The 25,695-nt window shown below is 37.9% G+C and overlaps 4 protein-coding genes across 4 annotated transcripts; all 4 read left to right on the top strand.

Annotated features, from left to right (window-relative positions):
• Window positions 1-2,483: 2,483 nt before the first annotated feature.
• On the top strand, window positions 2,484-4,036 carry LOC133981950 (dispanin subfamily A member 2b-like). The gene is made up of 2 exons (XM_062420831.1): window positions 2,484-2,708; window positions 3,836-4,036. The coding sequence occupies exons 1-2, from the start codon at window positions 2,493-2,495 to the stop codon at window positions 4,034-4,036; spliced, it is 417 nt and encodes a 138-aa protein (XP_062276815.1). The 5' UTR covers window positions 2,484-2,492.
• Window positions 4,037-4,823: 787 nt separating this feature from the next.
• On the top strand, window positions 4,824-7,524 carry LOC133982163 (dispanin subfamily A member 2b-like). Its single transcript, XM_062421098.1, has 2 exons — window positions 4,824-5,079; window positions 5,702-7,524. Exons 1-2 carry the CDS (start codon window positions 4,864-4,866, stop codon window positions 5,870-5,872), a joined length of 387 nt encoding a protein of 128 aa, XP_062277082.1. The 5' UTR covers window positions 4,824-4,863; the 3' UTR covers window positions 5,873-7,524.
• Window positions 7,525-14,435: 6,911 nt separating this feature from the next.
• LOC133981951 (dispanin subfamily A member 2b-like) lies at window positions 14,436-16,066 on the top strand. Its single transcript, XM_062420832.1, has 2 exons — window positions 14,436-14,651; window positions 15,905-16,066. Exons 1-2 carry the CDS (start codon window positions 14,436-14,438, stop codon window positions 16,064-16,066), a joined length of 378 nt encoding a protein of 125 aa, XP_062276816.1.
• A 5,993-nt stretch (window positions 16,067-22,059) lies between these two features.
• LOC133982280 (pulmonary surfactant-associated protein D-like) lies at window positions 22,060-25,228 on the top strand. The gene is made up of 5 exons (XM_062421254.1): window positions 22,060-22,095; window positions 23,035-23,149; window positions 23,382-23,549; window positions 24,512-24,577; window positions 24,778-25,228. The coding sequence occupies exons 2-5, from the start codon at window positions 23,065-23,067 to the stop codon at window positions 25,158-25,160; spliced, it is 702 nt and encodes a 233-aa protein (XP_062277238.1). The 5' UTR covers window positions 22,060-22,095; window positions 23,035-23,064; the 3' UTR covers window positions 25,161-25,228.
• The last annotated feature ends 467 nt before the right edge of the window (window positions 25,229-25,695 follow it).

Raw genomic sequence — 25,695 nt, forward strand, 5'->3', positions numbered from 1 at the left:
AGACAGAATGGGGGGAAAGAATCCAGGAAATCACATTGTAGGATTTTTAATGAATTCATTGGTTAATTCCTCAGTAAAATAAGTATTTGGTCACCTACAAACAAGCAAGATTTCTGGCTCTCACAGACCTGTAACATCTTCTTTAAGAGGCTCCTCTGTCCTCCATTCGTTACCTGTATTAATGGCACCTGTTTGAACTTGTTATCAGTATAATAGTCACCTGTCCACAACCTCAAACAGTCACACTCCAAACTCCACTATGGCCAAGACCAAAGAGCTGTCAAAGGACACCAGAAACAAAATTGTAGACCTGCACCAGGCTGGGAAGACTGAATCTGCAATAGGTAAGCAGCTTGGTGTGAAGAAATCCGCTGTGGGAGCAATTATTAGAAAATGGAAGACATACAAGACCACTGATAATCTCCCTCGATCTGGGGCTCCACGCAAGATCTCACCCCGTGGGGTCAAAATGATCACAACGGTGAACAAAAATCCCAGAACCACAAGGGGGGGACCTAGTGAATGACCTGCAGAGAGCTGGGACCAAAGTAACAAAGGCTACCATCAGTAACACACTACGCCGCCAGGGACTCAAATCCTGCAGTGCCAGACGTGTCCCCCTGATTAAGCCAGTACATGTCCAGGCCCGTCTGAAGTTTGCTAGAGAGCATTTGGATGATCCAGAAGAGGATTGGGAGAATGTCATATGGTCAGATGAAACCAAAATAGAACTTTTTGGTAAAAACTCAACCTGTCGTGTTTGGAGGAGAAAGAATGCCGAGTTGCATCCAAAGAACACCATACCTACTGTGAAGCATGGGGGTGGAAACATCATGCTTTGGGGCTGTTTTTTCTGCAAGGGGATCAGGACAACTGATCCGTGTAAAGGAAATAATGAATGGGGCCATGTATCGTGAGATTTTGAGTGAAAACCTCCTTCCATCAGCAAAGGCATTGAAGATGAAACGTGGCTGGGTCTTTCAGCATGACAATGATCCCAAACACACCGCCCGGGCAACAAAGGAGTGGCTTCGTAAGAAGCATTTCAAGGTCCTGGAGTGGCCTAGCCAGTCTCCAGATCTCAACCCCATAGAAAATCTTTGGAGGGAGTTGAAAGTCCGTGTTGCCCAGCGACAGCCCCAAAACATCACTGCTCTACAGGAGATCTGCATGGAGAAATGGGCCAAAATACCAGCAACGGTGTGTGAAAACCTTGTGAAGACTTACAGAAAACGTTTGACCTCTGTCATTGCCAACAAAGGGTATATAACAAAGTATTGAGATGAACTTTTGTTATTGACCAAAAACTTATTTTCCACCATCATTTGCAAATAAATTCTTTAAAAATCTTTAAAATGTGATTTTCTGGATTTCTTTTTTCTCATTCTGTCTCTCATAGTTGAGGTATACCTATGATGAAAATTACAGGCCTCTCCCATCTTTTTAAGTGGGAGAACTAGCACAATTGGTGGCTGACTAAATACTTTTTTGCCCCACTGTACATGTGACTGAGTGTACAACAATGCCATCCTGAGATACACACAGCACACCTGATTGCAGGTTTCAAAATAAGAGTCACTAAATGAGCGAGGCAACTTCACACCATCAGGTAAGAGGTCCAGACACTGACCACCTGCTGCAAGGACAACGACCTCATCCTCAACACAAAGAAAACAAAAGAAATCATAATGGACTTAAAAGACTATAAAAAAATAAAAATAAAAAAAAACACCCTGATGGTCTGTGCATCAACGGGGGGAAGTGCAGAGGGTTTCGAGTGTTAAGTTCCTACTGTAGGAGTGCACATCACTGAGGACCTGACCTTTTGTTGGTCTGACTCCACAGAAACAGGCACATTCTCTCGATGTTGATAATTATTGTCGCTTTCATGCGATGAAAATCAAGTGTCATGATTGACTGTATCATTTCCCATCTTGACGGCTGGGAAAGTGATGATTGGTCAGCATGTCATAATTCTCTGTGGTTAGTTTGAAACATCTGGTGCGTGGGAAAAATGATCACTTGTCAGAAAATGGGCATTGCCAGCTGTAACCAAAAGCCCAGAGATGAAACCAAAAGAAAGAAAAAAGGAAGGGAAAGAAGCTGCTGCAATAAAAAAATAAAAAAAGTCCTGTGAAAAAAGTTGTCTTTGCAGTAAGAAGGCTTTCAGCACTCTCTTTGATGCCTGAGTTTGTGCATTTAGTTGTGTTATCTGTTGTGATTGACTAGATAATGTTACCTGGTCATCCATTTTTGCTTAACGTGTTTTGCTACACTATAGGGTATTAAATCTACAAACTCTTAAGAGAAGAACAAAGGAAGAAGATTTCATGTATTGAATGCACCAACAACTTTCACACAGTGTGGTATGCGTGCATTTCTCTCATTGGTTGCAAGAAACAAAACTGACCCCAAAAGCCACTATAAATGACACTGAAAGTTCAGTTCTTTCACAGCTTCCTCCACTCCAGACTACAGTTGAGCTGACAGCGATGAATCCTCCAGGTTACCCAGCTGAAGCTTTTCCACTGCAGGGAGTGAGGCATGAAGTGTTCCCTGGACAGCCTGCAGGGTCAACAGCCGTTCAGTTCACCACTGTGAACATCACTACTGACCCCCCCAAAGACCACATCATCTGGTCCCTGTGCTGCTTTGTCTACTCAAATCCTCTCTGCCTTGGACTGGCAGCACTGATCTACTCTATCAAGGTGGGATGATATGGAACTGTCCCAACTTGCTTATGAATTACATTCTTTGAGTACCAATAATTTAGTTTTTAATTTTAATATAATTTAATTCACTTTTAGTAATATCTAATATATGTATTGTAATTGTAATATTTCATAGTCACAGGGTTTTTTACGCTTCATTAATAAACAATCTGACCAGTTACCCTCTCTAATCTGCATCATTTAAACTGCACTCGTAAGACTTTTTCCACACCAGGACCTTAAAGACACATCAATAATGCAGGACATGTTTATATAGTTAATACTCCGTTGCATAACACATGTTGGATATTCTGAATATATTCATTTGTATTAATATAAACTGTAGACTGTGTGCACAGTGTTGATGAGTACATTACTAGTTTAATGTTCCAGTAATGTTCCTGTTGCATTGCTCTTATCAAAATCTTGTATGTTTAAAATAGTGAGCAATTTTTCCGATTAAATGATGAGGCAATATGGAGAATAATTTTACCCAGAATTAAAATTGAAAGGGAGAATTAAATTCCTGCTATGCAATAAAAAAGATAGTTAATCTGTGCCTCAAGGTGTGACTCTTTTTCCTATCCAAGTAGACAGCAGGTATCATCTTTCTTTGGATTAGGAAACAGAGTTGCAGCTTTGAACAATGGCAGTAAGTCTTATTAAATGACATTCTGGGTTTTTCAATGATGTATGCCAGGTATTTTTTTTCAGAAAAAGAAATCCTTACCACTGTGACCTGAATGTAATGCTTATAAATCAAAGGGGTTTGGCAGAAAACATTTTGGATTTGTTCAAGTTATGGGATGTTAATGAAAAAATGAGCTCTTGGATGCATATTTAAAAATATTGTTTAAAAGGTCCGTTCACCAAAATCCCAAACTAATTTTTCTCACAAACCAGCAATAGTATCCAGCCATACGGATAGCTGTGATTTGGTTTTCTTCACTTCAATATTTTAAATATATGCTTACAAATGTACAAACTAATGACAGAGATAGAAGGTCAAAGACAACAGATACGCTAATAGAAATGCAGATCAAACAGGAAGAAAGCAATCAAATTTGCAGCATGGAAATACAGCAAAATGTTGAAAAATATGAGATGTGATTTTGCTTTTTCAGGCCAGAGACCGGAAGGTGGCTGGAGACCTGGAGGGTGCCAGACACTACGGCTCCACTGCCCGCTGCCTCAACATCGTGTCCACCGTCCTGGTTGTCATCACGATCCTTATTTTTGTAATTACTATTATTATAGTGGTTGAGAATGCAAAAAGAATGTATTACAACAGATACAACAGATACGACCCATACTATCACTATTAATAGCATCATTTCAAATGTGTTAGAGTTGCCTGCTGTTGTAGCTTGGTGATACTTGTGATTATCTGCTTTATGCGCATGGCACAGTTGGTAACTTTTTATGCCTTTTTGCTTATATTTTTGAGTAAAACAGATACTTACTTTCATTGGTGTTGAAAATCCTAAATATAACGACATTTCCTTAACGGCAGTCATGTGAGTGCAAGACTTTGTTATTCAAGTCAGATATTCTGTCAGGGAGGCTTGTGTTTCAGCATCAGTTTCATTTATCAATAAATTTAAAGAAATTTGGAGAAAGTGTGTCTGTTTTGTCACTCTTTGAGATTGAGATTTGAATTTTTTCAGGGTACAAAGATTGTGGTTGTATAGATGCTGGTATTATTTCCTACTACCTTGGAGTTACACTTTCACTGTATTGAAACATGTGATATCCCTTTCGACTGTCCAAAATCTGTTTTGTAAACCACTGGGTAACTGCTGGCCTGTGGGACATGCCCTACTGTAATTTTCCAGCACACAAAAAACAAGAAAAAACAAACAAACAAAAAGAGGGACTAAAAAGACTGTAACAGGAGGACTGGGGATTTTTTCTTCTAGTCATTATGAACAGTACGAATGATTACAGCAAGTAAATTAGATAGACTTCAAAAATTGTGAACCCATCCTGTAATACAGCCTGTGACTGTGGCAAAACAACAGCATGTTAAGTCTGCTTTTGTCTCATTGGTTTTGACAAAACCGTCAAAAGGAAACAGGCACTTGCAGTGACATTCAAGTTTTTGCACAGCTTCCTGCAGCAAACACTCCAAACTACATTCGAGGTGGCAGCAATGAATCCTGAAGGTTATTCGTGTGAGGCTGCTCCACTGTATGGGGGGAGGTATGATGAGTTACCTGCACAGTCCAGTGCACCTACGATGGTTCAGTTCACCACTGTGAACATCACCACTGAGCCCCCCCAAGACCACATCATCTGGTCCTTGTGCTGCTTGGTCTACTTAAACCCTTTCTGCCTTGGACTGGCAGCGCTCATCTACTCTATTAAGGTGAGATGACGTGTTCTAACTTTGCTGGGTTTTTTGTTTTCCTATTTAAACAGTAAAAAAAAAGAGTTTAAGCAATATTGAACAATATTTGTAATATTTTGTTTATATCTAAGAATCTGACTGGCTGCCCTCCTTGATCCCTAGCACTTTATAATATAAAATCAAAAATAATATGCAATATATATATTTTAATGGGCAGTTCTTCCTATGGAAAGACCGGGCTACTGGAAAAAGATGATATACTTTGAACAGAAGGTATTATACCTTTTGTTGTTTTTAGTGACATCCCTTACTAAATCATATAAAGAAAGTCGGGAGATCAAGTTCAATATTCTTATCTATATGGATTTTAAATAGGCCTATAACCAATGTCAATTAACAAACCAAATTTTCAAACTATTGAAACAATAAAACACAAAGAGATATGAAAAGTTAGGAAAAAAAACAAAAAACAACAACAGTAATTAATGATATTGAAGAACAAAGATAATTAAAATGTGTCACAAAATATAAATAAAAATAAGAAAATGTTTATGTATGAAGCCCATTGAGCTTAACCATGACAGTTTAAGTCAAATAAAACAAGGAATCCACTTTTAAAAATCTGCTTTGGTCCTTGCAGGCCAGAGACCGGAAGGTGGTTGGAGACCTGGAGGGTGCCCGACACTACGGCTCCACTGCCCGCTGCCTCAACATCATTTCCACCGTGCTGACTTCAATCGCAATCTTTCTTTTCATTATAATTTTCACTAAGTTGATTTATTTGCTCACAGACATCAGCAGGCAACTCTAAATTTCACTTAGAGTTGCCTGCTGCTGCTGCGGCATTATGATATTTTTCTCTACTTTAGCTTCATGCATGCCACAGTTTGTAACTTCTTTATACCTTTTTATTTACATCCTCAAGCAAGGTAGCTATAAAACCTGGTTATGGTTGTATACATGTTACGCCAATTGTATTTTTTCATGCTCCTGTCATCAATCTGTAATTCACTGAGTTTCCTTCAAAAACACACACACAGGACATCTGTGAGGGACTGGTGAAGTTGCGTTCTGTCAGCTGGGGTTGGAAATTTGGTGTTTTCTGTGTGTGTGGGTGTGTTTACTGTGTGAAAGATAGAGACAGGAGAGAGAGCATAAGAGAGAGACAGAAACAACCAAAGAAAGACAATAAATAAATAAACAGCTATAATGTAGCTTGTGGCATATCTGGTTGCTGAAACAAGGCACACAGATCGTCTTTAGACCATTCCAACCCACAGACCACCACAGCACACGCCCCCCGTCAAAAGTCACCAGAGCCCAGTCCAAGGTGGTCCCAACAATCCGATATGCTTTGGATGAAGAGATGAATAGCACATATCAAATAAAGCATGACATAGATGATTATGCAAAAAAGATCGCTGTGAAGTAATATTAATCAGTATAAATAATTGATAAGCAAAACAAATAATGATAAAAAAGAGAGAGAGAATGGATAGAGAAGAGAGGTTTGTTTATACCACTGGAAACTCCTTGGATTGTGGAAACTGGATTTTCTCCCTGATGAGGGAGATGGCTAGCCACTGCAAGATCTGATTGCTCTTTTCATCATAGAAGCAACTCATCCATTCCTTCTCCATTGTACAAATTCACTGGTGTGGTATGATTGATGTTGACTTGTTACAAATAAACAGGTTGAACCCTTAAGAACAACTTGACTGAAACAAACTGCACAGAACTACAAACTTATTTAAGTAATGGAACAAGAGAAACTGAACTAAAATATGAATTGAAAACTGAACTTTACTGCATCTTGATACCTCATTAGAGTTGAAATTCTGATCTGAAATTCTGTTAATACATGGACTGAGTTTATGCTCATATTGTTGGTTTCATGTACCTTTTATAGAGCTGTCAGCTGCTAAGTTTTAAAACGTATTTTTTTATTCTTTTTATTTGTTAAGCTTATCCCTGGGTCTATGTTTCTCCTTTATGACCACCACTCAGTAATCTACCTCTAGGAATCTAGACACTGGTCCACTGCTTGGCTAACTAGTCAGAGCTTACTTACTGGTCTCAATCATTGCAGGCAGGTTAGCAGAGTTACATATGGCTTTTCCTCTGGCTCCATCCTCAGGCTAATCGTTGCAATTTTTGTCCCTCTACATACAGTGTCTTGCAAAAGTATTCATACCCCTTGAACTTTTCCACATTTTGTCACATTACAACCACAAACTTAAATGTATTTTATTGTGATTTTATGTGATAGACCAACACAAAGTAGCGCATAATTGTGAAGTGGAAGGAAAATAATATACGTCGTGGACAAGATTTTTTACAAATAAAAATCTGAAAAGTGTGATGTGCATACTGTATGTATTCAGCCCCCCTGAGTCATTACTTTGTCGAACCACCTTCTTCCGCAATTACAGCTGCAAGTCTTTTGGGGTATGTCTCTACCAGCTTCGCACATCTACGGACTGCAATTTTTGTCTATTCTTCTTTGCAAAATTGCTCCAGTTCAGTCAGATTGGATGGAGAGTGTCTGTGAACAGCGATTTCCAAGTCTTGCCACAGATTCTCAATAGGATTTAGGTCTGGACTTTGATTGGGCCATTCTAACACATGAATATGCTTTGATCTGAACCATTCTATTGTAGCTCTGGCGGTATGTTTAGAGTGGTTGTCCTGCTGGAAGGTGAACCTCTGTCCCAGTCTCAAGTCTTTTGCAGCCTCTAACAGGTTTTCCTCCAGGATTGGCCTGTATTTAGCTCCATCCATCTTCCCATCAACTCTGACCAGCTTCCTTGTCCCTGCTGAAGAAAAGCATCCCCACAGCATGATGCTGCCACCACCATGTTTCACGGTGGGGATGGTGTGTTCAGGTTGATGTGCAGTGTTTCTGCCACAGATAGCGTTTTGCATGTAGGCCAAAAAGTTCAATTTTGGTCTGGACCAGAGTACCTTCTTCCACATATTTGCCGTGTCCCCTACATGGCTTGTGGCAAACTGCAAATGGGACTTCTTATTGCTTTTCTTTCAACAATGGCTTTCTTCTTGCCACTCTTCCATTAAAGCCAGATTTGTGGACTACACGACTAATAGTTGTCCTGTGGACAGATTCTCCCACCTGAGCTGTGGATCTCTGCATCCCCTCCAGAGTTACCATGGGCCTCTTGGCTGCTTCTCTGACTAATGCTTTCCTTGTCCAGCCTGTCAGTTTAGGTGGACGGCCATGTCTTGGTAGGTGTGCGGTTGTGCCATACGCTTTCCAAATTATCGGATAATGGATTGAACAGTGCTCTGTGAGATGTTCAAAGCTTGGGATATGTTTTTATAACCTAACCCTGCTTTAAACTTCTCCACAATTTTATCTCTGACCTGTCTGGTGTGTTCCTTAGTCTTCATGATGCTGTTTGTTCACTAATGTTCTCTAACAAACCTCTGAGGCCTTCACAGAAGAGCTATATTTATTCTGAGATTGAAGTACACACAAGTACAGGAAAAGTTCAAGGGGTATGAATACTTTTGCAAGGCACTGTATATGAAAATAGCTAAGATGTCTCAGTTTTTTATCCATGTATTATGTTTTTCAAATAGAAAACAAGCATTGTATTGGCTATGTATTTGTCTTATTTTATATCTGTTTCCATGCAAGTCCCTGGACCTGCTGTAATATGTGAATGAGGTTATATAGCTTTCTTAATTTTAAAGAGTTTTACTGAATTACTTTAACCAGCTGGGTAACTGTGGTATACAATTTACTCAAATGCAATTCACTAAAAAGATGTGAAAAACAATTCCATCGCACCCCTCTCCTCATTAGTAATCTTTTAGGTGGGATAATGCAGAAAAATACAGCTCTGTAATCATTCCTCCTGCATGGAGGAAGGGGCTAAGAGGAGCACCATCTTCATTGATACAAAACTCCACTCCAAGGGTTCAAGAGGAAGGCCTGAGGGACAACCATCTACAGATCCCACTGTAGAATGGGGCAAAGTCCTAAGTCAGTGCACACTGTGAAGCATTTTACAAGCAGATGGCTCTCAATGTGCTTGAGACTATGGAAACAAACTGATACAGGTTAAAGAGACTGAGACTGTAGAAAAAAGGAACATTGTAAACAAAACATTAAAAAAAGAATGGACAGAGTATAACTCATCTTAACAGTACAGACTGTAGTGCCACAGATTGAAATTAAGATGCTGGTTGAGTATTAAGTCACAGTAGAATTCATCACAGTCAGGTTGTTTATTGATCGTGAAGGGAAAATAATGGTTACTCTCCACAATACTATGGTGTATCAACTGAGCCGTACCAACTTCTAATATGGGTTTAAATGTTTTTGACCTAACATCGTTTGAAAAATGCTTTTATTGGACGGTTAAATATCAACAATGTGTGTAACCATGGTTATTATTCAAGTATAGACACTAGTTGTACAGTAATGCTTCGCTGCATTGTCTTCCTGTAAAATCCAGGATAGAATTCATAATCCTTCTCCTCACTTTCAAAACTCTTAATGGTCAATCTCCATCTTATCTTAAAGAGCTCATAGTACCATATGAATCTACTAAAACACAGCGCTCCCAGCATTCAGGCCCTGTGGTTCCTATATCTCCAAAGTAGAATGGGAGGCAGAGCCTTCAGTTATCAGGCTCCTCTCCTGTGGAATCCTCTTCCAGTTTAGGTCCAGGGGCCAGACACCCTCTCTACGTTTAAGAGTAGGCTTAAAACTTTCCTTTTTGATAAAGCTTATAGTTAGGGCCAGCTCCTAGTTTATGCTGCCATATGCTTAGACTGCCGGGGGACTTCCCATGACGCACTGAGCTATTCTCTCCTCCTCCCACTCATTCTCCATTTACATTAATGTACTATCAAAGCAATCACTAACCTAACCTTCTTCCCTGGAGTTCTCTGTGCTCTCTCGTCTCGCAGGTAGCCTGGATGGCGTCCTGGACCCTGTGGATGTCCTGAGCCCATGACTGCAGTTATTATCATTTTCAATGTTGATTGATTGTTGTCACTATGCCTCTCTCTCCTCTCTCCTTCTTCTCCCTTTATCCCCTCTCCTCTTTTTTTCTCCTTTTTTCTTTCTCTCCCTCAACCCCAACCGGTCAAGGCAGATGGACACCCACCTAGAGCCCGGTTCTGCCTGAGATTTCTTCCCGTTAAAAGGTTGTTTTTTTTCGCTGTTGTCTCCAAGTGCTCGCTCATGGGGGAAGGTTGGGTCTCTTTGAATTAAATTAAGAAGTACGATCCAGACCTGCTCTATGTGAAAAGTGCTTTGAGATGACTTGTGATTTGGTGCTATATAAATAAAGATTGATAAAATAAGATAAGATATTCCTTTATTAGTCCCACAATGGGGAAATGTGCATTGTTACAGCAGCAAGTTGACAGCAAAATAGAATATAAGAGCAGCATTAAGAAAGAATAAAGAACCATAAATAATAAATACAAAAACAATAATAATAATAATAATAATAATAATAATAATAATAATAATAATAATAATAATAATAATAACAATAATGATAATGCATTTTATTTAAAGGCGCCTTTCAAAGCACTCAAGGGCACCTTACAAGGCACATATAACACAACAACAGTACATCAAACAATATAAATCAGGTAACATTTAGTGCAAAGATAAAGAATAAATATGAATAAGAACAATAATAGTACAAATATGTAATACAAATAATCATGACATTATTTACAAGAGTAATATTGTTATTGAGTGGTAATATACCAGAGGTGATATTCTTATTGCACAGATTAAAGTGAAATACATTTGATTGATTGATTGATTGATTGATTGATTGATTGATTGATTGATTGATTGATTGATTGATTTATTGATTGATTGATTGATTGATTGATCGATTGATTGATAGTGAAAATAATTGTTGTTGTTTTAGTTTGTATCATTGGTTCCCCCCACCATTATTTTTCTGGTTATTAGTATTATTTAAAAACGCTTTGTGTCACCTGTAAACAGGAGAAACTCACATGATTTCACCTTAAATGTGTTTAGCAATACTCATTCTCGCCAGTAGGTGGCGCAATAAACATATATACATAGACGCCACACTGAGCGGGTTGGCCCGTTGCTGCGATACGTGTCCGCCATATTGGATGTGGCAGATCTGCCCCGTGAACTAATACAAGTTAATGGATTAACTTTATAAAGCGCTTTTCTACAAACTGCTTTAAGTTAATGCCTCTCATTCGTCCATTCACACATACACTAATATATGTGGGAAATAGATAGGTAGCAAAAACAACGTATATGACGTTATCTGATGATTATAAATGTAAATGTTAATATTTTTTCCTAGTGTTGCAGCTACCAGAGTATGTAACGTTGTTACTGTGATGTTACATGGAAGTTAAATATTGAATGTGTTTATAATCACCAGATCCTGACATGTAGTTGTGACATCTGTGGGTTTTCTGAATATAAAGCACTAACATTTACATGTAACTGATTTTAATTCGTTTTTATATTCAGTGATTTATATCAATTTAACTACTAATAATGTAAAAAAAACAAAAAAAAAACAACAATGATAAGTTAATGATAAGTACAGATAAGAGTACCAAAGGTTAAAGTTGGCAATATAGTGTAATAATAACAATAATATTAATATTAATTAACAATATTAATTAATAATAACAACCATAGTACCAGAGACATAACATAGTAATGATAATGATATAATAAATAATATCTATATATCAGCTCTTCGTTTATGAGTTTCTTCACCCTGAGATCCTCCAGAAGACCACACAGTGTTCTTTGCCCTCCTTTCTCTATCCATTGCATTGACCCTAGTAGAAACAAGGATGAAAATATTACAAGTCATGTTTATATTACATCACTCAGTCACAGTCCGTCACATCTTTGCTAGTACAATGTGCTGTCAACTGTCCCACATTCTTAATCTCATCACTCCTCAACAGTGTGTGTGTGTGTGTGTGTGTGTGTGTATGTGTGTGTGTGTGTGTGTGTGTGTGTGTGTGTGTGTGTGTGTGTGTGTGTGTGTGTGTGTGTGTGTGTGTGTGTGTGTGTGTGTGTGTGTGTGTGTGTCTGAAAGAGTGACAGAGAGTGGGAGGTGTTGGAAGGGGGTGAGGGTGACAAGAGTTTTGAATGTAACCAGGATCATGATGCTCACAGCTGTTTGAGGTATAGCTAGTACTTAGTACTCACAACATTGGGCAGGCAGGGGTTCAGTCTCTTGGATGAGGTGTGAACAGTCCACTGACAGGGTCTCTTGAGTCTTCTTTGAGGTCTGAGATGTTCTGGTAGCCACAGGCTAAAGTGAAAGATGACATATTTATAACATATTTTAAAATACATCATTGATTCCTTCACATTCAGAAAGGAAAAGAACATTTTCAGCATAGTGTGGCATTGACTTATCTAATCCTTACAGTCTAGTGATACACCTACCCTTTCGAGATGAGCTGGGAAACGCCAGAAGGAATAGCTCCATCTGAGACTGACTGTCTGACCTGTTGGTCTGAAATGATCTCTGCAGAGCATTGATGACGGGCTAGAAGAAAACTCTTCCCTTCTGAGAGCTACTTCCCACTGCTTCCTCTGCTCTTTGTCTTTGGGAAACCTACACACTATGAGAAATTAGCTAAGCAACTATCAGCAATCAGAGTTGTTAGTTCGGGGCAATTTAGTTAAATAAGATTGACTTCTTAGTTGTTTGGCTGGTTTTACCGCGGGAATACAATTTCTGTTCTCAAAATAATGTTATAATGGCCAAATAAAATCAAAAGTAATTGTTCAGTCTACCTGTGAAATGTAATCAAGTGGGATCTGGTGTGGATTGTAACACGGCTCGTACATCTCCAAGCAGCACAAGAGAGGCATCTCCTCCGATCTGTCCAGTTTGCCTTCTCCAATATGGCGGCGACGTCAACGTACGCCTCAGCACTGAATGAGGCGCCTACGTATATATGTCTATGGCGGTAGCAGCCTTGTGGTGTTCGTGGTTGGCGCGCGGTAAAGCGGTTAACCCAGTTGTAGTGAAGATAGTCACAGTAGTAACAAAGGGAGATAGTGCTAATATTAGACCGTCTTTTTGTTGTGTGTTACAGGTGAGACAAGTGCACAGAGGCCATATATATATATATTTATGTTAAGTTTATTCACATTTTATGTCTGTTTGAAGTGTATAAAGTGATGAAAGGTACAAGAAAAAGCAGCTAACTAAGACTTTAGCTTTAACGTCTGGTTTCAGTGCGTGTTAGCAGTAAGCAGTGTTTAAATTGCTCGTTTAATTTTGTATTATTATTCACTGCTTTCATTTGTATTTACATTGACAGTTGTATCATTGTTTATTACTTCCTGCTGTAATCCTTGTATATTGTTTTAAGGAAGTTAGCCCAGTTGTAGTGATGACAGTCACAGTACTAGCAAATACTAGAAAATTAACTACATTGAGTGTGTAACACTAGCCAATCTGTCAGATGGTATTTAGGTTCAGCAGTGCTTGAATGGTAATTCTTTATATGCTCGCAATGCTAAATGTACAAAGTACAGTTGAGGCTGGTAGGAAATTGGCTCATTGTAGCAGGTACTTTTAGACTACTTCAAACCACCAAAAGTTATAATGCAACCTGAGTCTGAGTATGACAGAGTATTAGGGCCAGGCAAAAAAAAAAAAAAAAAAAAGTCCGCCACAAGAAAAAAAAAAAGGGAAAGAAATCAATTTACCGCAGAGTTTTTTTTCTTTTTTTGCCTGGCTTTTTCTTTGGGCCGGACTTTTTTTTTTTTTTTTTTTTGCCTGGCCCAAATACTCCGTCGTAAAATTGTAAAATTCATCTGTTAGACATTGATATATGATAGGTTTAGTGGAAGCGTTGACTTGCTAGTTACACTACAGGGAAAAGTTAAAGGGTCACCAAAGTGAATATGATTCATCCTCTGATCACCATCAATGTCTGTATAAACCTTCTGTATAACATTTCTTGTATACAGTTTATGGTATAAACAGCAACATTACCATCCCAAAAGGTGTAAATGAAGCCTAACTTTAATTAACCTTTTTTCAAACAGATCAATCTAGCTTCCCACGTAGCTGCTATTTGTTATGGGTTTACTTTTAGAAATGTGACAGTTGAGGGAAACATAAAGTATATTCTGTTTATTAATCTAGACATTGAACTGTCCTTTGAATTTTGAATAAAATCTGCAAATACAGTCGAGGCTGGTGGGAATGGCCTTATATTTGCAGGTAGTTTTACACATTCTCAAACCACCAAAGTTATTATGCAACCTGAACCCTAAATTACACTAAAAGTTCAGTTCTTTCACACCTTCCTCTCTCCAGACTACAGTTGAGCTGACAACGATGAATCCTCCAGGTTACCAGACTGAAGCTTTTCCACTGCAGGGGGAGAGGCATGATGTGCTCCCCGGACAGCCTGCAGGACCCACAATTGTTCAGTACACCACTGTAAACGTCACCGCTGATCCCCCCAAAGACCACATCATCTGGTCCCTGTGCTGCTTTGTCTACTTTAACCCTCTCTGCCTTGGACTGGCAGCACTCATATACTCCTTTAAGGTGAGATGATATGCAGCTATCCTCCTGACATGAATTACATTCTTTTAGTACCAATAATTTAGTTTTTAATATAATTTAATTAAGTTTTAGTTATATCTAAGATATGTATTGTAATATCCCACAGTCACAGTTTGGGTTTTTTTACGCTTCATTAATATCTAAAAATGTTACCAGCTTGCCTCTCTGATTCACAGCACTTACACTGCACTTGTTAGACTTTTGCCATACCAGGATCTTAAAGCACATCAATAATGCAAGACATGTTTATAAAGCACTGCAAGGAAGTTTTTTAATATATGTTTGATAATGTTTCAATATACAGTTAATACTCAGATGCATAACACGTGTCGGATATTCTGAATTTATCCGTGTAAACTGTGTGCACAGTGTTGAGGAGTACATTACTAATTTAGTCATTAAAACTGAAAGGGAGACTTAAATTACTGGTATGCAACAAAAATGATTGTTAATCTGTGCCTCAAGGTGTGACTCTGTTTCTTATCCAAGTAGACAGCAGGTATCATCTTTCTTTGGATTAGGAAACAGAGTTGCAGCTTGGACAATGGGTTGAAAATCTTCTTTTTTTAATGTTTTCATCCACATACCAAATACCTCCAGAAGAGCAGTAAGTCTTATTACATGACATTCTGGGTTTTTCAAGGACATGCCAGGTATTTTTCTTTCAGAGCAACGCATGCTTACCACTTTGAATTGAATGTCATGCTTATACATGAAAGGGGTTTGGCAGAAAACATTACAGATTCTTTCAGGTTATGGGAAGCTACAGAAACAAATGAGCTAGTGGATGCATATCTTGTGTTTAAAAGGTCGGTTCACCCAAATCTCAAACTAATATTTTCTCACAAACCATCAATAGTATTTAGTCATGCAGATAGCTGTGTTTTTATGTAGTCCTTCAGTATTTCAATACTTCCAGCAATAACACCAGATTCATCTATGACCATATAACTGTCATCATAATCATCATCATCATCATTATCAGTGTTTAGTTGTTCAGTATTTTAAATATATTCTCACAAATGTACAAACTGAAGACGCAATAAGATACAAAAGATATAAAAACAAAAAGTATATATATATTAATAATTGAGATAGAAGGATCGAAACAATAGATAATAAAAATACAGATCGAAAAGGAAGAAAGCAATCAATGTTGCAGTATGGAAATATAGCAAACAAGAATGACTAAAAGTTTTTGTTGTAAAATATGGGATGTGCTTTTGATTTTCCAGGCCAGAGACCGGAAGGTGGCCCGAGACCTGGAGGGTGCCAGACACTACGGCGCCACTGCCCGCTGCCTCAACATCTTGTCTACCCTCCTGGCTGTCGTCACGATCCTTATTTCTATTACTGCAGTTGTAGTGTATGTGGGGAAAAAGAAAATAATGGCATAATTGCAAATAGTGTTAGAGTTGCCTGCTGTTGCGGCTTGGTGTTACTTGTGATTCTCTGTTTTATGCACATGGCACAACTTTTTATGCCTTTTTGCTTATACTAGTGAGCAAAACAGACATTTACTTTCATTGGTGTTGGAAATCCTTAATGTAACTTTACATTTCCTTAACGGCAGTGTGTCGAGTTTGAGTTCAAGACTTTGTTATTTAAGTCAGATATTCTGTCAGGGATGCTTGTGTTTCAGCATCAGTTTCATTTATCAATAGATTAAAGTTTGTATTATTAAATTTATAGGGTAAAAAGATTGTGGTTGTATAGACATTATTTCGTCCCTTTTGACTGCCCAACATCTCTGTTTTCTAAACCTCTGTGCAACTGCTGGCCTGTCGGACCTGCCCTCCTATAATTTTCCAGTACACTGAGAGGTTATGAATTTTTTCAGGGTAAAAAGATTGTGTTTGTATAGATACTGGTATTATTTCCTACTACTATGGAGGTCACCATATGAACAGTAAAAGAGGTTTTCCTCACTGTAATCATTCCACCTGTTCATACTGGCTATTAAAAGATCCCCTTAATATACACTTTCAATGTAATTGATGGAGGCCTAAATCCACAGTATCCACATAGTCATTTTGTGCAAAAATGCATTTAAAAGTTGATGTGAAGGCTGTGATGTGATCTTTTTGGCATCAAATTTCCTCTTTTTGTTTCCTCAGACAGTGTTTCTCTGTTGAGCTGTACAGTACAGTAACAAAACTTGGGACTAAAAAAGACTGTAATGTTGATCTGTATCAACATGATTTGAATAATTTGGATGCCTGAAGCTTTAGATACACTTTTGCACAGAAGGACTGGGGATTTTGTCCCCCATCACTTACAATGTAAGTACATTATGAAGGGATCTTCTAGTCATTATGAACAATAAGAATGATTACAGCAAGAACATTTTAATGTTCATTGGGATGCTTGACTATGATTTTAAGATAAACTTCAAATATTGTGAACCCATCCTGTAAGACAGCCTGTGACTGCTACCAAACTAAACAGCGTGTTAAGTTTGCTTATGTCTCATTGGCTTTGACAAAACCATCAAAAGGAAACAGGCACTTGCAGTGACATTCAAGTTTTTGCACAGCTTCCTGCAGCACACACTCCAAACTACATTCGAGGTCTACTTAAACCCTTTCTGCCTTGGACTGGTAGCACTCATCTACTCTATTACAGTAAGGTGAGATGACGTGTGAGACTGTTCTTAATTTGCTGGGTTTTTTGTTTTCCTATTTAAACAGTAAAGAAAGTTTAAGCAATATTTAACAAGATTTGTAATATTTTGTTTGTATCTAAGAATCTGCTACTCTTCTTGATCACTAGCACTTTATAATATAAAATCAAAAATAATATGCAATATATATATTTTAATGGGCAGTTCTTCCTATGGAAAGACAGGGCTACTGGAAAAAGATGATATACTTTGAACAGGAGGTTTTATACCTTTTTTTGTTTTTAGTGACAATCTTTACTAAGACCATCACACCATCATAAAGAAAGTCAGGAGATGATTCATATTCTCATCTATACGGATTTTAAATAGACATTTTTTAAACTATTGAAACAATCAAACACAAAAGAGATATGAAAAGGTAAAACAAACAAAAAAGACCCAAAAAACAACAACAGTATTAATGAGATTGAAGACCAAAGATAAAAGAAATCTGTCATTAAATAAAAGGAAAAATGAGAAAAAGCTCATGTATGAGGCTCATTGAGCTTAACCATGGCAGTTTAAGTTCATCATTGTCAAATAAAACAAGGAATCCCCTTTTTAAAATCTTCTTTGGTCAGAGACCGGAAGGTGGTTGGAGACCTGGAGGGTGCCCGACACTACGGCTCCACTGCCCGCTGCCTCAACATCATTTCCACCATGCTGACTTTCATCGCAATCCTTCTTTTTATTATAATTTCCGCTATAATCTTTCGTTATTTTTTAAACTTCAGACACTAATGAGGCTAAATTTCACTTAGAGTTGCCTGCTGCGGCATAATGATATTGTTCTCTACTTTAGCTTCATGCATGCCACTGTTTGTAACTTCTTTTTATACCTTTTTATTTACATCCTCAAGCAAACCAGATACACATTTTTGTTGGTGATTCAGAAATCTTGAATGGAATTCATTCATGTATCTAAAATTAGGTTTGACATTTCTACTGACTTTGTAACTGAATTCAGAATTAATGAACAAGTAAGTCAAAAGAGTTTCATCTGTTAATAAAAGGTTTCTGTTTCTTTGAAATGTTCTTGTGAGATTTTGAAGGTAGCTATAAAACCTGGTTATGGTTGTGTACATGTTACGCAAATTGTATTTTTTCATGCTCCTGTCATCAATCTGTAATTCATGGTGAAAGATAACCATTGAGTTTCCTTAAAAAACCACAGTGGAAAAACACTCTGTTAGTGATAAGGAAGTTGAGTTCTGTCTGCTGTGGTTCTGTATCCGAAATTCACATCCTTACAGTGGTTACGCTGCAGAAACAACACACACATTAACTAAACATAAAAAGTCAGTGCTATACGACACAGTAAACGACAAGAAGGAGAACTAGACTCACACAAACTGAAACAAAAGAGAGAGAAAAGGCATGAAGTTTGGCTTGGATTTTCTTATGGTGGTACACATGTTTATGTAAGTGTGTGCGTGCTTGATTGTGTGGGTGGGTTTTCTGTATGAAAGAGAGAGCATAATAGGGAGACAGAAACAACCAAAGAAAGAAAGAAAGAAAAACAATAAATAAATAAATAACATCGCTATAATGCAGCTTGGAGGGCATCTCTGGTTGGGTTCCAAGTACAAAGAGATGTGGATCAGGGGCAGATCACGTCAGGAGAGCTGGATCAGCACAAAATTTTATGTATTGATTTATTCATTTTTATTTCCCCTACCCTTTTCCTTTTCTCTCCTTTCTTTTTTTATTCTTAATGGCAGGCCTGCAGGAGTTGTCAGGGGTTGGCCTGTTGCTTGTCAAAGCCTCTTTCGACCATTCACACCTGTAGCCCACCCCAGCATGCGCCCCCTGCCAAAAGTCACAGTCCAAGGTGATCCCAAAAATCCAATATACTTTGGATGAAGAGATGAATAGTACATAACAATTGAGACATAATTAAGATGAGTATGACATTTTTTTTTTAAATTAAATTAATAAACAAAATGATTAAAGGAAAGAGAGAGGATGGAAAGAGAAGATAACACGCAGGTGAATAGAGTGGCATGTTGATTGTGGAAGTTCAGTATAATTATTAATTGTACATCTGTGTATGAATGAGAAAATGCCTGTGTATTGTCCTGCCTGCAAATGGAAGTGGAAAGGAAAATAGTTTTGTAAGTTCAACAGCTAATCTGGATACCAGACTCAAAGATGGTGCATATTCAATCCCATAAGTCACACAAAACTGCTCACCTGGTACAAAGATACTCTGACTGATGTCAAAACACAGTAACGCTAATCAGAGGATAAACTCTCATGATTTACATTACAGCATGGTTTTCCCTCTGTCGCCATACTAAGGCTAAACATTGCAATTTGTGTGCCCCTAAGTAAGTGAGAATAGCAAAAATGTCTCAGTTTTTCAACTATACATTTTATTTTTCAAAATAGAAAACAAGCATTAAATTGGCTATGTATTTTTAGTCTTCTTTTATATCTGTTTCCCTGCTCTTTTGGGGAATAAGGATCCCTTGAATTCCAGTATATATCTTTCTGGATTACTTTCATCACCTGTAATTTACTCAAATGCAGTTCACCAAAATGCTAATTCCTCAAGGTTTGCTGTGTTGTCCCAGCAACTTCAAATCACACAAATGGGACAAAACGTGAAAAACAATTCTATCATACCCCTCTCCTCACTAGTAACCTGTGGGGTGGGGATCACACATAATGCAGAAAAATACCCCAGCTTTCTGTGCGTAGGAAGGGCTAAGACAAGTGCCATCTTCACTGATACAAAACTAAGGTCTATCCACCCCAAGCACTCAGGAGGAAGACTATCTACATATCCCACTGTAGAATGGGGCAAAGGTCTCAGCTGAGATCACCGTCATTCTGGTGGGGTTGGAAAGAAGGGTACAATGCCCCAGAATGGAGGAAATTGGCAGCAAAATAGGAGAATGTACCCCCTCCTCAGCATCTGTGAGGGTGTGAGTGAGGCAGAGCAAGGCTGCCCTAGTTACACATGGAGGGTTCTTTTGCAAAATGCCACAAGTTCAGTTGCAAAAAAGGGAGGAAGTCTCCCTCAGGGCACATCTATCCCTTGACAAGAGGGGCCACATGAATGAGTGGGAATGAATATATATATGAGACACATGCAATCCACCAATAATAAACAGAGAATAGTTTTCATTAGGAAATGGGTCTTTTATTGTCAGTTAAATTAATTGCCAGCATATTTAGGAAAAAGAACAGTAAAATGTGTGGCAGGCTGTGTAATTGTAGAAATGTGACGGTGCTTTGGATAATATTTACTATTGATAGTTTAATGAGCAGAAGTGTGAGATATATTGTTATAGAAGCAATGGGAACATAAGACCTTCTGCACAGACATGCAAATAAGTTCACAAAGGGCAATGCAATGATATGTGTGCTCTTTTGAAAGATTGAAAAATATGCACAATAGCTACAGTATCTTCACAGACTTCACAGGCCATCGAGTTCTGCTCCCAACAAGACCTAGAGTTGGCTTTGCCGAAGAACGAGAAGGAGAACAGCGCATGGACAAAATGATCTAGATCAGTGCTCTAAAATTCACCAAATAGGAAAAAGAGCATCCAGACACATCTATCAGAGAGACAGGCTGCACCATGCTGTCAGAAAACGGTGTCTGGCGAGTGTCAGACGAATGCTCTCTGAATGCTTACATCATTTGCCAGATATGAAAATACCCTTACAAGTATTGATTTAATGGAAAGTTCTTCATGTACTTGATCTTATCTGGCGTGTGATAAAATATTGCTCAATTGTATTTACTCTGTAGGGGAAGAACATTTAAAATTATACTAATATGTAACAATTTCCTGTTATGTTGATGCTGAGAACATTCAAATGTGAGCAACAAAGTTCTCTGCCAATTTTTTTTTTCTTTCATATTTTAGATAGATAGTCAGATTTGCTAGTCGAACATAACATCTGTAAACAGTTCTACTGCAAAGTTATATTCAGTATAAACACTTCTTTTAAACTGAACAGGCTTTTTTATAATTCACATTTTGTTTTGCTTTTTGTTGTTGTCAGTTTTAAGCTCAGTAAAATCCATCCTATTTTGCCCTCGGACAAAATTTTACAGGAAAATTGGTTGGCCAGCATGGTTGGGATGGTGGGGAACAAAATAACTGACTGGATTAGTCAAGCAAAGGGGTCTCTGATGAGATGAATTGACACTTGCTGCAAAGATCAGTATATGAACCTACAATATAGACTGTATAGAGTAGACCAACCTCAGTAGTAGATGTTGCAGATTTAACTTGGTAACAGACATTTTTCAAATAATTTGTAATCCATGTATGCACTCTGCTCTACTCAAAAAATGTTCTAGGATCTGAAGAAAATATTACAAATAATTGATCTGCAAATAGGTGGCACCCTGGACATTTTAGGTGCTATATGTCCTCACATAAGAAGCAACTTCATATCTCAACTTAACTTTAAAGCGATTGCATTTATGAATTGTACAGTATGTTAATATACATGTAATTTTATATAAAGAAAAATCATTCTTTGTGTGTACGTTTGAAGGGAAATGCATTTTCAATAAAAAACTTCCACAATAAGCTCACAGCAGTCTCACAGCATTTCTGGTTAAATGAGTGAAGCTCTAAGACTCTTCCGTTATCTGTCATATACCAAATGATATCATCAACTTAAACCACAACATCCGTTGTTCACGCTGTACTAAATTTTTCACACATGAGTTTGAACCATAGTCTCTGGTGGCAACAAAGAGGAAGAATATTCTCCAGATTACTCCTGGTTCATAAAGTGAGTTCCTTTCTGTTTATTACTTTTTGGTATTAGATTTACTGTTATCAAGATGCTTTAACTGCAATGAAAATCTTTTCCTGAATTTTTCCTTAAGTATTGTTACCAGCAGGGAACTACTGGAGTCACATAGTTTGCATTAAGTGGTCATTCTTATTTGCTACAGACTGAATTGTAAAATGTACACCTTTAATTTAATTTCATAGAATTTAAATTAAGGGATGACAATTCTGCTTAAATACTGTTCCTTGTGGGGCCTGAAAATAGGAAAATCACTAAATATTTTTTCAAATAGTAATACTTGTATTTAAGTGTGTTTTTATTCTGCCATGTGTTTCTTTTATATCCTTTCTTGATCCATTTTGTGTTTTATGCAAAGCACTTTGAATGTGCTATACAAATAAATTTGCCTTGCCTTGCCTTAACCCTTACATACTGTTCACAGTATCCCTTCATAGTCAGTCTCTTTCAGTACCACAAATCATTAAAGAACACCTCATCAGTCATTCATATATTGGTGATCAATCCTCAGAGAGCAGAGAGAGTGTAATCTTTAGTTTCATGCTTTTTGTTGAATGGTGATTTCTGAATTTTTTAATAAATGTAAGTCAAACGCCCAACAAAAACGTAAATAAGCTGCACATCAACATTTTTAAAAAGTTGAAATATTTCCTGCTTTGTATATTCTGGGTCACATGAGGAGAAGTCATCCAATTTCTGTCTAAAAGAAAAGTTTTTGAGGTGGTTTTTTTTCTCAAATCTAAAGAAAATCGGTCAAATTAGACCCTGAAAAGTATGTCAGGGTTCAGAAAGTTTTGATCACAGTTGTATGCATTAGTAATAATGAATATAAACAGGTTACAAGTAATGTTTAAATTATTTTTTTCTAATCACTGTGTCACAAAATCTTGCCTGCTCTGGTGAATTTTCTGCAACCAGAAAAAAGTGTGGAAGTTCTGCATTCAGAAGATGAGGTTGTGTCTCCCACTCTGCGTCCTCTACCTGTTGGCTGCTGTTGGCTACAGTCAGCTTCCAGGGCCTCCTGGTCCCAGAGGTGAGAGAACACTTCCTGGGAAACCTGGTGTGGGTGGATTTTCAGAATAATATTTCGATTTCATTTCAATCATTCATTCATTCCAATTTGTGTCCCTTTATGCATCTGAGCATTTCAAAGATGTTTCAATTTTTCATCCAAACATTTTTTTAAACAGACAACAAGTATTATATTGGTTATTGATTATGGGTCTTATATTTTTGTTTCTTTCCCTGCCTTCATGTGGAAAAAGGACCAAAGGGAGAGAATGGAGAAATTGGTCCTGCTGGACGCGCTGGACCCATTGGATCTCCTGGACCCACTGGATTTCCTGGACCCGCTGGACGCCCTGGACCCACTGGATTTACTGGAGCCCCGGGATTCCCAGGAGCCACTGGACCTGCTGTAATGTGTGGACGAGGTTATATAACTTTCTAAATTAAGAGTACACATATTACTGAATTACTTTCATCAGCTGAGTAATTGCAGTATGTCATTTAATGAAATGCAGGATGCAGCAATAATACAACTTGAGCAAGTTTCAATATTGCATTGTCCTGCACAAAGAAATTTCAGCACATATAAAGATACTAGTAAGATCATGTTTAAACACATACACCAGAAGCACACACAGCGCAAGTAGATAAACACAACCAAATTCAGTTGAGCAACAATAACTTCCTGCAGCTTGACCGTTTCATTTTTGTTGTTGATGTTTCTGTGAGATATTACTTCCACTTGGTTGAATTTTGAAGCCATAGTTTGTACATCTTGAAATAGCACACCACCAGTTGTACACATGGATCTGTGTCCTCATGACAATAAGCACTACACAGCCTGTGAAACTAGTTGTATGTATTGAAGAGACTTTCAAAAGTCTGGAAAATAGCTGGGAATGTCATCAGTTATCTGGCTTTGTGATCCCAGATTTTCATCAGAGTCTGTTACAAACTGAGGAAACGGAAATTGAAAGAAGTGGGCATTGATTATGCACAGAGGAAGTAGTGAAAAATATACTGAGTTGTATTATTAGTAGTGAGGGTAACTTTGGAGGTTGACCTATATTGGGACTAAAAGTCAGGATATATCGGCCTTTGCTTCATTTACTTTTACCCATTTTTTTTTTTTTAAATGTCTGGTGCAAGTCCCACAGCTTAATGTAGATGTAATATTCAATTGTCTTTATTCAGTCAGACACGCTGGCATCAAGGCATTGACAGTTAAGATTTGTTTGATAAATAAAATAATGAATCGATTCATTTATATTGGTTTGCATTAAATTTAAGGTGTGCCTGTGTTCACATGTTTTCTGCTTTACTAGCTTTGGTCTGTTGTCATGGTCATTAAAAACCAATGACACTGTATTTAATTTGTTTTATGCAGATCTACTTGATTTTGTTGACAAGGACCTCGATGCCTTAAAGAAAAGCTTTTCAAAGCTGGAGCTGGGTAAGTATCCTTTTCAAGAACTACACGTTAGTGTTACAGGAAGTGAAGTTACACAAGACATGAATTTGTGTGGACAAGTATTTTACCTGTTTATCACAACAACAGATTTTATTATTGAATTTGTATCTTTATTATCCAAGATTGCATGTTGGGGGGTCTGTATATGCCTTATATCGTGCATGTTGTTTTTCTTTTTTCAGCTGTAACCTACGACTTTGTCCGTAAAGCTGGTCAGAAATACTTTGTGTCAAACAAGAAGAAAGGCTCTTTCTCCCAGGCCATCGAGTTCTGCTCCCAACAAGACCTAGAGTTGGCTTTGCCGAAGAACGAGAAGGAGAACAGCGCACTGACTCATTTCTTTGGTGAAATGGACAAAATGGTCTGGATCAATGTCAACAATAAAAAAGCAGTGGGTCATTTTCAGACAGATATGAAAAAAAGTGCTTTGAATTTCACCAAATGGGGAGAAGGGCAGACAGACACATCTGTCAGAGAGACAGGCTGCACCATGCTGTCAGAAAACGGTGTCTGGCGAGTGTCAAACGAATGCTCTCTGAATGCTTACATCATTTGCCAGATATAAAAATGCCTTATAACCCTTACAAGTACTGTTTTTATTTGGGGGTGGGTGGGGGGAGCACTTGCACTCAATCTTATTCTCATTCTGGTGCATGATGAAGTATTACTTAATGTGTAGGGAAGAAATCTAAAATGACCCCTATGCATTTTGTCATTGTGCTAATGTTGAGCAAATTCAAAGTAGACCAAAAAAATATCTGGCAACCTTTCGTGTTTTTATGACAACATTAAAGATGCACACTGTCCACACTTCACATATTTATCACGGACAAATTATCCAGCACATTTACATTTGTAACCAGTGCTGCAAAGTTGTAAGTTGTAAGTGCTTCTTTTAAATTAAACAGGCGTCTTTATTATTCACATTTCTTTGCTTCTCTATTTTGTCATTATCTGCCTCTTAAATGAAATCCATCCCTTCATGACTTTGGTAAGTCTGGTGTAGTTGATGGGAGGTTGTGGGGAGCAAAATGGATGCGTAGACCAGGGGTTATCAACCTTTTTTGGGCCATGAACCCCCTATTAATTATTGAGGTCCC

Source organism: Scomber scombrus, chromosome 6 (assembly GCF_963691925.1).
Source record: "Scomber scombrus chromosome 6, fScoSco1.1, whole genome shotgun sequence".
NCBI classification, from domain to species: Eukaryota; Metazoa; Chordata; class Actinopteri; order Scombriformes; family Scombridae; genus Scomber; species Scomber scombrus.